This window comes from Ranitomeya imitator, chromosome 4, assembly GCF_032444005.1.
Source record: "Ranitomeya imitator isolate aRanImi1 chromosome 4, aRanImi1.pri, whole genome shotgun sequence".
NCBI lineage: Eukaryota > Metazoa > Chordata > Amphibia > Anura > Dendrobatidae > Ranitomeya > Ranitomeya imitator.
The window spans coordinates 59,020,403-59,033,111 of record NC_091285.1 but is presented as its reverse complement, the minus strand read 5'-3'; the positions used below and the strand labels follow the sequence as shown (position 1 = coordinate 59,033,111).

The following is a 12,709-nucleotide window of genomic DNA, read 5'->3' as shown; positions in this document are numbered from 1 at the left end:
CTTCCTCACTGCTGTAAGGAGTTCTTCTATGTCACTGGAGGAGAAGTAGTATCTCTCCTGCTGAGAAGCCTCTGAGTTTAAGGATATTTCACCTTCCTCTGGATGTTCGTCCGACATCTCCTCCTGAGATTCCTCATGCCTCTCATCCTCTGGATTAAGCTTCCTTCTCTTAGCTTCCGGAGGAGTACTGGGGGAGGGTGTGGGCTGGGAGAGTGTGGCCAGAGAGCTTCTGATCTCGTGCTGGATCAAGCCTTTAATCTCTTCCATTAGAGATGGCTGCTCTTCTCTGACCACTTTTTCTGTGCATTCTTTGCATAATGTCTTCTTATATGAAGAGGACAGTTTCTTTGCACAGACAGCACATTTTCGTGCCGCTTTGGATCTGCTTCCTGATGCGGGTTCCTTGTCCCCCTGAAAAAAAAGGGGGAGAAGGAATCATAAGATTGCAACCCGCATCAGGGAGTGGACACCCAGGGCCAGATTACTTACTGGGGCCGGGATGGTGCTGGGATCTGCAATAGCAGAGCGAGAGGCAGACGTCTCCATGATTTTCACCACACCGTGGTCTTACCTGAGACGTCTTCTTGTCCGGGGCTCTTAAATAGGCGACCGGACACAGCACCTGTCCTCCTGTGAGAGGACCTCCTCCTCCAATGTCCGGATGTGGGGGGAGAAACCGCCGAAATCCACGCTAACTGACATGCGTTCCAGCGTGGAACGCAAAGGAGCTTCCTGAGTACCGAAGCCGGCCGGCGTCTGACGTCACTTCCTGCCGCCGGCTTCAGACCGGAAGCCCTCATTGCGCGCACAGCGCTGGAGGAGGAGAGGGGCTGGAGAGCTCAGAGAGGCCTCCAGCCGAAGAATGCCGCCCAGACCTTGCCTTGACGGTGCGGACTGGTGGCGGAAGTCCCGAGTCCGGAGAGACGGGAGCAGCGCTCGGGGAAGAGAGGTAAGTCTGCTCCCCAGCTGCCCGGCATAGAATCGCTTTCCCCCTGGTGACCGCTGCCGGCACAGCACACCTGGGATGACCTCTTCATCCCTAGTAGGGACAGGAAAAAACACTGAGGGGGAGGATGAGGGAGGGGTTATTTAACCTCTTGTCATTTCCTGTCCCTATTAGGAAAGGGGTAACATCCTCCAGGTGTGCTGTCGTGGTGGTTACTAGAGAAAAAAAAGTTTTCCAAACCTTGTTGGAAACAAGTTGCTGGCCAACTTTTAACTCCCATGAAGGGGTTAGAGTTATGACATCTTAGGATGGAGCTTATCTGCTGAAGGCAAGGGAGAGGTAATTTAAGTTCATCTCAGGGCAGTTATTTAGAGGGGATAAAGGATAGTGTAAAACCATGCAGTCGGTCTGGTATGTTTGCGTCCATTTCAAAAAGTGGGGGCTGTATGGAGCAAAGTGCCGTGAATGAATCAAGGACAGTGGGCAGCCCAGCACACGGTCGATCCACAATGTTTCTTCCTTTGTTTTGTCCTCTTCAATAGTCCCCTTAGGAGACCTGAAGCGGAGATTGTCTGACTGCTTATGCTATACATCAGCGATGTGCCAGTGTTTACAGCAGGCTTGTAATGATAACTGGGGTGCTGATGGTCCCCTTGCCTGTCAAGACAGCCAATTTGTGCCCTGCAAGCAAATGCCAGTGGGCAACATGAATGATGTACTTCCTGCTGGCATATGTTAAACCCCACTATTAGTGATTTACAGTGGGATTTAATAGCTGCAGGCAGAACTGCTCCACCCGTGGTAATTCAGGGACATGATTACTGACTGTCAGCCATCATGTGTGGGGAGAGATGTGGGCTTGGTGTGCGAGCCCACATTAAAGGCAGGGACTCGACCTTTGATGCCAATACTAATGGTAGTGAAGGTTAAATATGCATTTATGCAAATTTCAGAGCACCCCTTCAGCAATGCTCATTTACATCTTGCAGTGCAAGTGCAGTAATTGTTCTACATTAGATGTACCTACATCCGTCCTACACATGGAGACCTAGACATTCCCAGCTTACAGTTTTGCCATCAAGTCTAAAATACATGTATCAAACAATACATAAAAAAAAACATTTTATTAAGAACAAGCAAAACAAGGTTAAGGCAAATAAATAAAAGTCCAGTTTCACTTTTTAATCTGTTCACTCAATTGGGGGCATCTCCACAATGATCTCTTCTAGGGTGGCAAGGAAAGATGGAAGACAGCCAGCTGCATCTGGAATAGAAAGTTGTCTTTACTAGTGTAGGAAACCTGTTCACCCCACTACACAATCCAACGACCCCATTAACCTTATAATGGCAGGAAACCTGCACCCTCCCTTATAGGCAGCATAAGTAGAAGTACCCCATTGGGTATTCTTGCATCACTCCTCTAGATTTAAATGCCCCTCTAAACAAGAGGGGTCATTTATCTCAATCTTTCCACCCCACCTGCCAGTACACCCCCCGATCTGCTGTTCTTTGCAGGGTTCCTCACAAGCCACTATCTGGAGACCTGCTCTTCATGGCTGTTCCCTAGACCTGGTGTAGATGCACTGAGCTGCAAGGTACACATGGGCCTGCAAGCTACAGGTTGTGGACCCCCTGCTGTAAAGAATATATCTTGCCAGCATCTTTATGTCATGAGGCACCAGATCAATTGATTTTATTCTTTAAATCTAAAAATAAGTTGTACTTGTGGTTTCTGCTCATCACCTGGTGTCTGTTTAGCTATGCCCTCAGATGGGGCATCACTTTGACAGATTCCCATTAAAGAGTAAGTTCCGGTTAAATATTAACCCCTTCAGCTGTACTCTCCTGCTGCTCGTTGTAGGTTGCAGCAATGACAGTAACTGCTGGGAAAAAGCCGATAGATGCTGCATGGCAGAACAGTTTGGCTCTGATTCCTTAAGACTGGTGGTGTTCACACTGGGCTTGGTGAAATAAGTTGAGGGGCGACGGATGCTCCCGATTCAAGAAGATCTGGGACGAAGTATGATTTTTTGGGGGATAAGACACTGCAGGCCACCATGAATTAGATGCTATGGTCTCATTCCCCATCTCCATGTTACCCGTATTAGCAGCACAAGTGTGAAAACACGAAGTTGCAGAATTTTGCACAACTTAATGTTGCAAGTTTAAAATTGCACCATAATTATGGGGCAATTTGGGGGCCGTCTAACCGGTGGCAGTTACTGCTTTCACCAAATTACAGTGCCCAGTATAAAGGTTGTCAGATCTGCCACCACCTACATGGATGACCATACCATGGCGTGTAGTACGGTCTCCGCTTTCAGTAGATACCTGAAATGGTAGAAGAGAAACACCTACCTGACTCCCAGCCAAGAGCAGGGATCTCCATCAGTTCTGGCTTCAGACTTAGAGACTCAAACCTTTTAGCATCATTCACATGAACTATAAGCCCAACACCGACCAGGGAGAGATGACTCAGCTTGTGTTCCTCTGGGACATCGAAGGTTTCAAAATCTGCAAAAAAAAAAAAAAAAAAAAAAAACTTCTTTAGCATAGATTAATTTTTGCGTAAGCAACTGCCTGCTCAGGTCAGCAAGTCCACTCATTGTATGGCTTTAATGTGGGTGCTTGAGATTAGATGTAGCACCAGTAACAATTAACCAACCACCTGCACATACGAGTGGTGCTGCGTACCCCCCCCCCCTCCCCACAACATAGCTGCAGAGTCCCACCTGTATGGTGGAGGCCAAGACCACAAGACTGCACTCAGGATCTCTGGCACTTATGATGTCACATGCAGAGGCCACAGGAGCCTCTGTACATGACACTGCCAGTCTGCACCCTCATTCATGGCCGAACAGGCAGCAGAAGCCCAGCTGATATCACTGCAAATATTGGAGACTCATCTGTGTCTGCATTAGGCAGATGGGTCACGGCAGCTAATAGAGACATTAGTAGGAGTGTAACCAAGACAGCCCCAACAACTGCATTTCAAAGGAATCCATCACCAATTTTATTGCCTCCTGATCTGAGAGCAGCATGTGGGGGACAGACCCTTACCTGCCTGTAGCTCTGACAAGTGACCCTCCCCATCAACACCGACCCACAGACCACCCCTAGAGTAGTAGTAAACCTGATGCCATGTAGTCCAACCCTCTTCCCACTCCTGATTGACAGCTTTCTGCCTATGCACAGTGTTGTAGCTGAAGTTATACAGAGCTCAGTATTCTATAAATTCTTTGGTCTGCAGACAAACCAGTTTTTCATCTAAACTGCACCAAGTGACACATCATTAATCAGGGTCTGCCCCCAAATCATGCTGCTCGGACGGGGCAGCACAGACCTGGTGACAGATTCAAAAGTATTAGGATTCTCATGCCCAAGGTTACTTAAGGGAAGGTGCTGTGATTTTATTGAATCAATTGTTTAACAATAAGAAACTCTTAATTTTTAGTTCAGCCCCTAGGGTCTATCACTTGCGTATAGGGGCGTAAATGTTGGAACATGACGTGGCCACACCTCAAATGTGGCAGCCCCTAGCCATAAAAACCTGCGGTTACCTTCAGGGTATGTGCACACGATGTCGATTTTGCTGCGGATCTGCAGCAGTCTTCTGTGAGTTTACATTACAATGTAAACCTATGGGAAATGAAATCTGCAGTGCACATGCTGTGGAAAAAAAATAAATAAAGCGGAAACGCAGCGTTTTATTTTCCGCAGCATGTCAATTCTTTGTGCGGAATCCGCAGCGGTTTTACACCTGCTCCAATAGAAAACTGCAGATCTAAAACTGCAGCGGAACCCGCAATAGAAACAGCAATAAGTCCAGAGGTTTTGCACTGTGGATTTATCAAATCTGCTGCGGAAAAAAAAAATCCACAGAGGAGCTTTCGATGTGTGCGCATACCCTCAGACTCCATCTCTTGTATTGAGGCTGCTCCTCCTGCCTCTAGCAGTGACACAGGCAGGCTCCCTGGGGTGTCCAGGTCACAGCGCCATCTTTGGGTAGCCCACAGGCTTCATTCCCCAGTGCGCATGATGACAGGAGCCCGCAGGGAGAGGCATCAGTGATTGCAGCCCATCAGTATAAGGCTGCCGTCACACTAGCAGTATTTGGTCAGTATTTTACATCAGTATTTGTAAGCCAAAACCAGGAGTGGGTGATAAATACAGAAGTGGTGCATATGTTTCTATTATACTTTTCCTCTAATTGTTCCTCTCCTGGTTTTGGCTGAGGAATACTGATGTAAAATACTGACCAAATACTGATAGTGTGATGGCAGCCTGACTGTACAGGCTGTGATCACCGCTGAACTATGCAGAGCACGGCTGTGGAATCACTGAAGAGAATGCCATGCCGCATGGGAGCAGGAGAGTACAAGCATTTATGGGGGTTTTTTCTATGCACTGTATAGGGGCCTTCGTGAGGGAAATATAGTATTTGATACACTGCTGATTTTGCAAGTTCCTATCTACAAAGAAGTGGTCTAATTTTTTTTATTGTAGGTACACTTAAACTGAGACAATCTTAACCTTCAAAAAAAAAAAAAAATTACAATGTATGATTTTTAAAGTTAAATTGCATGAAATATGTATATCACCTACCAATGAGAAAAATCTGGCTCAGACTCTTTAAGCCCCCATAAACCTGTATTAACTGCACAAGTTAACTCATTACTTGTACAAGAGACACTTGTCCACACAATCGCTACCTCTCCACCATGGCCAAGACCAAAGAGCTGTCTAAGGACACCATTGTAGACCTGCACAAGGCTGGAAGGGACACAGGACAATAGACAAGAAGCCTGTCGAGAAAGCAACTGTTGGCACAGTTAGAAAGTGGAAGAAACAAGACGACTCAATCGTCCTCAATCTGGGGCTCCATGCAAGATCTCACCTCAGGGAACAAGGATGATTCTGAGAAAGGTCAGAAGTCAGCCCACAACTACAGGGTAGGACCTTCCTTGTCCGTGACCTGAAGAGAGCTGGGAACAGTCTCAATCATTAATGTTAGATATAGACTATGCAGTCATGGATCCTGCAGGACACAAAAGGTCCCCCTACTCATGCCAGCACATGTCCAGGCCCATTTGAGGTTAGCCACTGACCATCTGGATGATCAAGAGAAGGTGGTCATGGTCAGATTACACCAATAGAAATTTTTGGTATCAACTCCACTTGTTGTGTCTGGAGGAGGAAGAATGATGAGTACAACTGCAAGAGCACCATTCCAACCATGAAGCATGATGGGGAAGCTTCATACTTTCGGGGGGGTGCTTTTCTGCAGAGGGGATAGGATGATGGCATCATATGGAAGGGAGGATGGATGAGGTCATGTATTTGATATTTTGTCCAACAACCTCCTTCCCTCAGTAAGCTTTGAAGATGGGTCGTGGCTGGGTCTTCCAGCATGACAACCATGACAGTCAGGGAAACTAAGGAGTGGCTCCATAAAAAGCATTGCAAGGTCCTGGAGTGGCCTAGCCAGTCTCCAGACCTCAACCCAATAGAAAAAAATCTTTGGAGGGAGCCGAGATGCAATGTTGCCCAGCGACAGGCCTAAAACTGGAGAGATCTGTATGGAGGAGTGGGCCAAAATCCCTGCTGCAGTGTGCAAACTTGGTCAAGAACAGGAAATGTTGACCTCTAATTGCAAACAAAGGTTTCTGTACCAAAATATTAAGTTCTGTTTTTAATTTTATGAAATACATATTACTGCGTGAAATAAGTTATGTAAAAGAATCTAATAAAAAGAATCATTGTATGACTGTCTCAGGCACTAAAGGGTGCAAGTTTATATGTAGGGGCATTTGTAAATGGTCTACAGGATATCTATATATTCTATCCATGTGGGACCACTATACCGTGGACCCCATTGGATTGAGGAATCTAGGGGGCTCATGCCATACCTCCAACCCCACCTTATGATACAGCGAGCAGCACTAACAGAATCAGCACTGCCAGCCGTCCTCAGCAACATCACTTTGCAGTCCAACAAAATGGCTCCGCACAGTGATCCTAAACTTCACTTTCTGGGGGTTTGCAAAAGGATGAGAAGGGTGGATGGGTGCACACCCCGACAACATTAACTCCAGTCGTAATGTGATCTAGTTCTACATTAAGTGGTCATTGCAAATTTCAGCAGCTGCTCCCCTAGTGTTAATGAGCAGAACTACCAAAACTTTAAAATAAAACACTTTAATTAAAACAAGTTCTTTACATTGACAACACCTTGCCTTTAAATTTAAAGGCAATAGGTACAGCAAGTTGTAGAAGAGTTACCTTCGGGATTGTAGGGATGAAACTTCTCGATCTCGGGGTACTGCTGCGCATCAGTCTTAACACAACTGCCAGACACCTAGATGGGAACAGAAACCAGATCACAAACTTAATGGAGCCAGAAATTGCAGTTAGATTCTTCATACAAAATCTGAAGATGCATCACCCAAGCCTCGTGGCCATACACCTTCCTTCTACAGTGTGTTGGGACAGCAGCCATCTCTCCCAACATACAAAGGAGCACATGTTCTATGGAGAGGGGGAGAATCCGATGCCACCAATTTGTGTCTAGAGAACAAGGAGCGAGTATTGGAACTCATCCTGTCCAATCCCCATCTCAACATTTGTTATGGTCGCCAGGAAAGATTGCTAGATTAGCAAATTAGCATTTTTTTAGAGCCAACAATGGGACTTCTGATAGTAAAACCTGCTATGTGACCTTCCTGCTGGTGCCTGCCATGTCACTGCAGGATTATGTGCATTAAGTAAGGTACCGTCACACTCGGCAATGAGAATGACAACGATCTGTGACGTTGCAGCGTCCTGGATAGCGATCTCGTTGTGTTTGATGCGCAGCAGCGATCAGGATCACGCTGTGCCATCGCTGGTCGGAGCTAGAAGTCCAGAACTTTATTTGGTCGTTAGATCGGCGTGTATCGTCATGTTTGACAGCAAAAGCAACGATGCCTGCAATGTTTTACATGGAGTGAGAACGATAAGCGAGTCGCTGTTATGTCACAGTATCGCTCCTGCATCGTTCTGGAGTTGCTGTGTTTGACGTCTCTACAGCGACCTAAACAGCGACGCTCCAGCGATCTAGTTTAGGTTGGATCGTTGTCTATATTGCTGCAGCGTCATTGAGTGTGACAGTACCTTTATACTATGTATCAGCACAGAGCAGAACGCCGGGTACCATCAGAGTTCAGCGCTGCAGTCACACATACCTGTTTCACAGAGGGCACAGGCACTTGGTCTCCCGCCAGAGGCTGAGCATTCTTCATTACTTGCTTGTTGACATTTCCTAGAGCTTTTCTTGCTGTTTTCCATCTTGATGCAGAACCGTGCACTTTGCCCTGGTGGCTTTTGACAAGTGACTTTCCTTTAGGCAAAGACATAATTTGATGACAGTTCCACCATCAGAGGTACAGGCAAATGTCTTCCAATACACAACGAACAGAGTCATGTCCCCCTGGATGTCACGTGTTCTACTAATCCAAGCAGCCAACCCTCATGCCCAAACTGAGTGCAGAAAGGACCAAGTGACCCAGAAAATCTGAAGTGCCACTTTAACCCCTTACCAACATGATTTACAGTTCCATCATGCCAAATCCCTGGCTTCTTGCTTGGCAGATGGCTGTGATATTCATCCATCTGCCTCCAATAGCCAGATGTCAGCTGGGCAGATGGACGGCAGCATTAACAGTGAACTGACAGAGCAGGAGGGTTCCATGTGCCCATCTGTGTGTCCCTGTAACTGAAGATCTCAGTGCCAGTCAGTTCTCCTGTGAATGCTGGCCATATACTGCACATAACACAAGTCAGATGATTCTGTGTTCAAGTCCCCTAAGGGGACTAGAGAAATAAATTTATATATATATATATATATATATATATATATATATATATATATATATATATATATATATATATATATATATATATAGAAACTCTAAGTCACCCTTGCCCCATTTCAAAACATGGTATTGTTACTTTGAAATTAAGATAGAAAAAAAAATAATTACGAATAAAGAAACAAATCTCATGGTTGTGTTGAGAGAAAATTTAGAGTTAATGCTTTTGGAAGAAAAGTTAAAGTACATAGTCAGGAAGGGGTTAAATTCTACCACTTCGATGGAAAATTGAAGCAGGTTTACATCTGCATCAGGTAAGTTAGAGGTAGAGCCTGGGCACCATCCTGCATGGCCCATACTACCAGGGAGGTGCAGTAATGGGAGCAGGCCCCAACTCAACAACACAGCCTTAAATAATCTCTCCCCCATCAAAGTTTACTCTTAATATATTAGTCATCTGATTATACAGCGCTGTGTACTTACTATTGTTCATTTCATGTTTCTACCTAGATAATTCTTCTCTGCTCTACGTAGATACAGGAAGTCACTTGTCCCTTCATTTATCATTTCCCTCTTCAACTCCTGACCCAGCCAGGGACTTTTGCAGTGACCACAAAATTCCTGTTTCTACATTGAGCTACATCAATTTCTAATCAAGTGATGTCAAATCTTAAGGAAGATTTAGCACTTGTAAGTGCACAATGCTATATAATAATATGATGGTGGCAATATATTTAGAGAACTCTGATGGGAGTGCAGAAGTAAAAGTTCATTATGAGGTGCACTCCTATTACTTCTGGTGAGGCGCCCCCTAGTGATAACGAGCAGTTAATGCATCAAGTTCATGGAAAGTTGAGACTTCCAGCCGGCTTCACCATGTCCTGTCCATGCTCCACCCACCTGGCAGAGTTGGCCGAGATGGGTGTGAAAGTCAAAGAGTCAAAGTTTTTGAACATTAAGTTGAATAAAAGTTTTGACTTCTAGACCTTGATGAATTGGAGCCAGATTGGCTGTTCCCTTTAGAGACCCACTTACCGGCACCTGATTGTTGTGCACGGTCTTTGGATGACAGCGCAGCATTAACATCACTGTTCTCCTGGTCGATGTAGATCATGGTCGCCATTATAGTCAGATTCTGCAGGCAAAGATAGGAGAATGAGCCATGTTTCATGGTACAAGATAGCAACAAGATGTTAGTGTGCTCCTTGTACAATCAGCCATCAGGTAGAGGAGCCCCTTACAGAGCCAGTCCTGGTCTATAGCATGGGAACAGAAGAGGAAGCCATGCCTTGTGAGCAGGTGCCAGCTCTTATACCGCTGATCCTCCTACAGATAAAGGCCTTTACCTACAACTGCGGCAATCTACCCATTAAAGGGCACCTGACAGAACCATAGCAGGCATGTCTTACACGGCAGCAGTGGTCACCCATCAAACAGCGGTAGACACAAGTGTGTTGCAGACTCATAATAAGTCCCAAATATGGCCACATGGTAATTACCTGATACTAATATGGAAGACGTCCCCTGCACCGACGCGTGTTTTGGCATCTGCCTTCATCAGGGACCAAAACACATCCAGGGGACATCTTCCACATTAGTAACAGGTTATTGCCATGCAGCCATATTTGGGACTTATGAGTATGCAACACATTTTTGTCTACCTCCGATTATGAAGTATCTGCCCTACCACTTTAGCTACCTACTTATGAATATACCCATTATAGTACTATTCCACCATTTTTCTTTCCGTTGTGGTATTTATACATGTGATTAATTATTTTGGCTATATGAATTTGCCATTGATCGAGTATTTCATATAATTCTCATGTGTCATTTTGTAATCACTTTTGTCATCCCTGGTACAAGTGCCCTTTCTTTGGTATTTTCTCCCCCCCCCCCACCCCATGTTGATGCATATCCTATAATAATTACTATTTACCAAGTCATTGGACACTATTTTGGTTATTTTCTCATGATTGTATTTTCCCCCCCCCCCCGAGTTGTCCATTTGGTATACAAGCGGTGAGGGTTAAGAATTTCTCTTTTTTCCCCCCCGATTTATTTATATGTATACCTTGCCTTGAGATTTGTGTCTTCATTAAGACATGCACAACACTAGTATTAATCAGCCCAAGCGATTGATACGCACCAAGCCACTGCCGAAGGGGGAAATCCTGCCAGACGCCACCAGCCCACTCTACTAGAATACAGGGTAGATTATGGGGTCTAATCACCTGACTCCTCAGTGGGTTGAGGTGTAGCAGCAAGGACCCCACATTACTGCAATAAGCAGACAATCTCTCACCAGGCTTTTGTTACCTAATCTGAGAGCAGCATAGTGTAGAGACCCTGATTCCTGTAGTTTATAAAGTCACCATTTTACGAGCAGGAGATTCTCTAGATGACTAGTAAACCTGCCGTCAGGTAGTCCAGCCATCGACTGCAGCTTTGTGCACACTGCATAGTCTGGAAGCTGCCAGTGGTGGGGCAGGGGTTATACTCAGTATTCAGAGAACTGCTGCAGATAAGACAAGTTTAAGCAAAATTGCACCAGGCAACCCAGTAAGTGGCAGCAGCGGAATCAGGGTCTCTGCACCTGCATTATGCCGCTCTCAGTTTCCCTAAAGTCATCAAGCAGGGCTTTGTTAGAAGCCCACAGCTCTAGACTGGACAGGCCTGATGCAGCAGAGCCTTCATGCCAGAGATCTGACAAAAGCTTTGAAAAGTGAAAGTTTAAGCACAACTCAACTGAGCCAACATTTCGCAACTCTGCACTCAGGTCAGTTTCTGCCAGCCCCAAAAAGATGCAGAGGTGGCACAGGCATGGCATCAAGTGCAGGACAAGCAGCGCCATTCACTACAAGTCTTACTTCAGCAGGGGCTGGAGTAGGATTTATGGCATGGTGCACTGATGGTTATGAAGAGGCTTGTGCCTCATGCACCAGGACACCTCTTCATCAAGGCCAGCATGAACACTGGTCTTCATGTATTTAACAGTATAGGATTCATCTGGCCTAGCACTGACTGTAGAAATAGGGACATGAGAGTCAGGAGGTTTCCATTTAACCCTACAAAAACTGGGAGAAGAGCAGCTCGTTATTTAGCCCCGTGCTATATCACAATCCACCACTAGATGGCGCCTAGAGAACAGACTTCGTTATCACGAGTTCATGGCTGAAATCCCGTGTGCAAGGCTCCCCCTAGTGGTGTCTAGCAGCAGCGCAGACTACAGCAAACCAAACTAGAACTAATATTGCAACGTTACAGCTCCTGGCAGCAAGACATCAGATCATAGGCGGACATGCTGGGAGTTGTAGTTCCATGGCAGCCGACAAGCCAACGCCTGTCATTTAACGGCGACAGTAGCACCACATAACACAAGCACAAACCGCCCCCCACCAGCTGCGTAACAGGAAAGGAAGCCGGTAACGTCTACAACAGGTAATAAGACATCCTGACCGCTCCACCGGAGAGCTGAGCGGGCACCGACTATTCGCATAAGAAGGCTGCTCACCACCAAACCGCTCCCGTTACCTCACCTACCGAAACCGCCAACATAAAAACGCGACTGACCTGACGAGGGCCAGCACCAGCTTTTAAACCGCACGGCGCGTCCTCATTGGTCGCTGTCCCGCGCCTTTGTAATCTGATTGGCTAATGGACGGCCCGTTCTCATTGGCTGGAGACAAGTGACGCACTTACCTGTAATGGCGCTGCTGCTGGCGGTCACTGTACGAGGAGGCGCTGCCTGCGGTTATGGCGGGTGACGTCATGGGACTTTATCCCTGGTGTGTTTCCTATGGTTTATCTGCTACTTTCACACATCAGTTTGTTGCCGTCAGAATTTTCAAAAAAAACGGATCCGGCCCATCATTTTTTTACAATTTGCGCCGGATCCGTTTTTTTCGCTGCA

The 12,709-nt window shown here is 46.1% G+C and overlaps 1 protein-coding gene across 4 annotated transcripts; it reads right to left on the bottom strand.

Moving 5' to 3' along the window:
* Nucleotides 1-2,057: 2,057 nt before the first annotated feature.
* On the bottom strand, nt 2,058-12,435 carry PTTG1 (PTTG1 regulator of sister chromatid separation, securin). 4 transcript variants are annotated; one of them, XM_069763779.1, is made up of 6 exons: nt 12,370-12,435; nt 9,832-9,931; nt 8,170-8,324; nt 7,229-7,304; nt 3,305-3,460; nt 2,058-2,210 (listed from the first exon to the last, which is right to left on the bottom strand). In XM_069763779.1, the coding sequence occupies exons 2-6, from the start codon at nt 9,917-9,919 to the stop codon at nt 2,137-2,139; spliced, it is 549 nt and encodes a 182-aa protein (XP_069619880.1). In that variant the 5' UTR covers nt 9,920-9,931; nt 12,370-12,435; the 3' UTR covers nt 2,058-2,136. The 4 variants fall into 4 exon arrangements, with proteins under 4 accessions (XP_069619880.1, XP_069619879.1, XP_069619878.1 ...); XM_069763778.1 differs by having other exon boundaries at nt 12,311-12,415; XM_069763777.1 differs by lacking the exon at nt 12,370-12,435 and adding an exon at nt 12,340-12,364.
* Between the last annotated feature and the right edge of the window lie 274 nt (nt 12,436-12,709).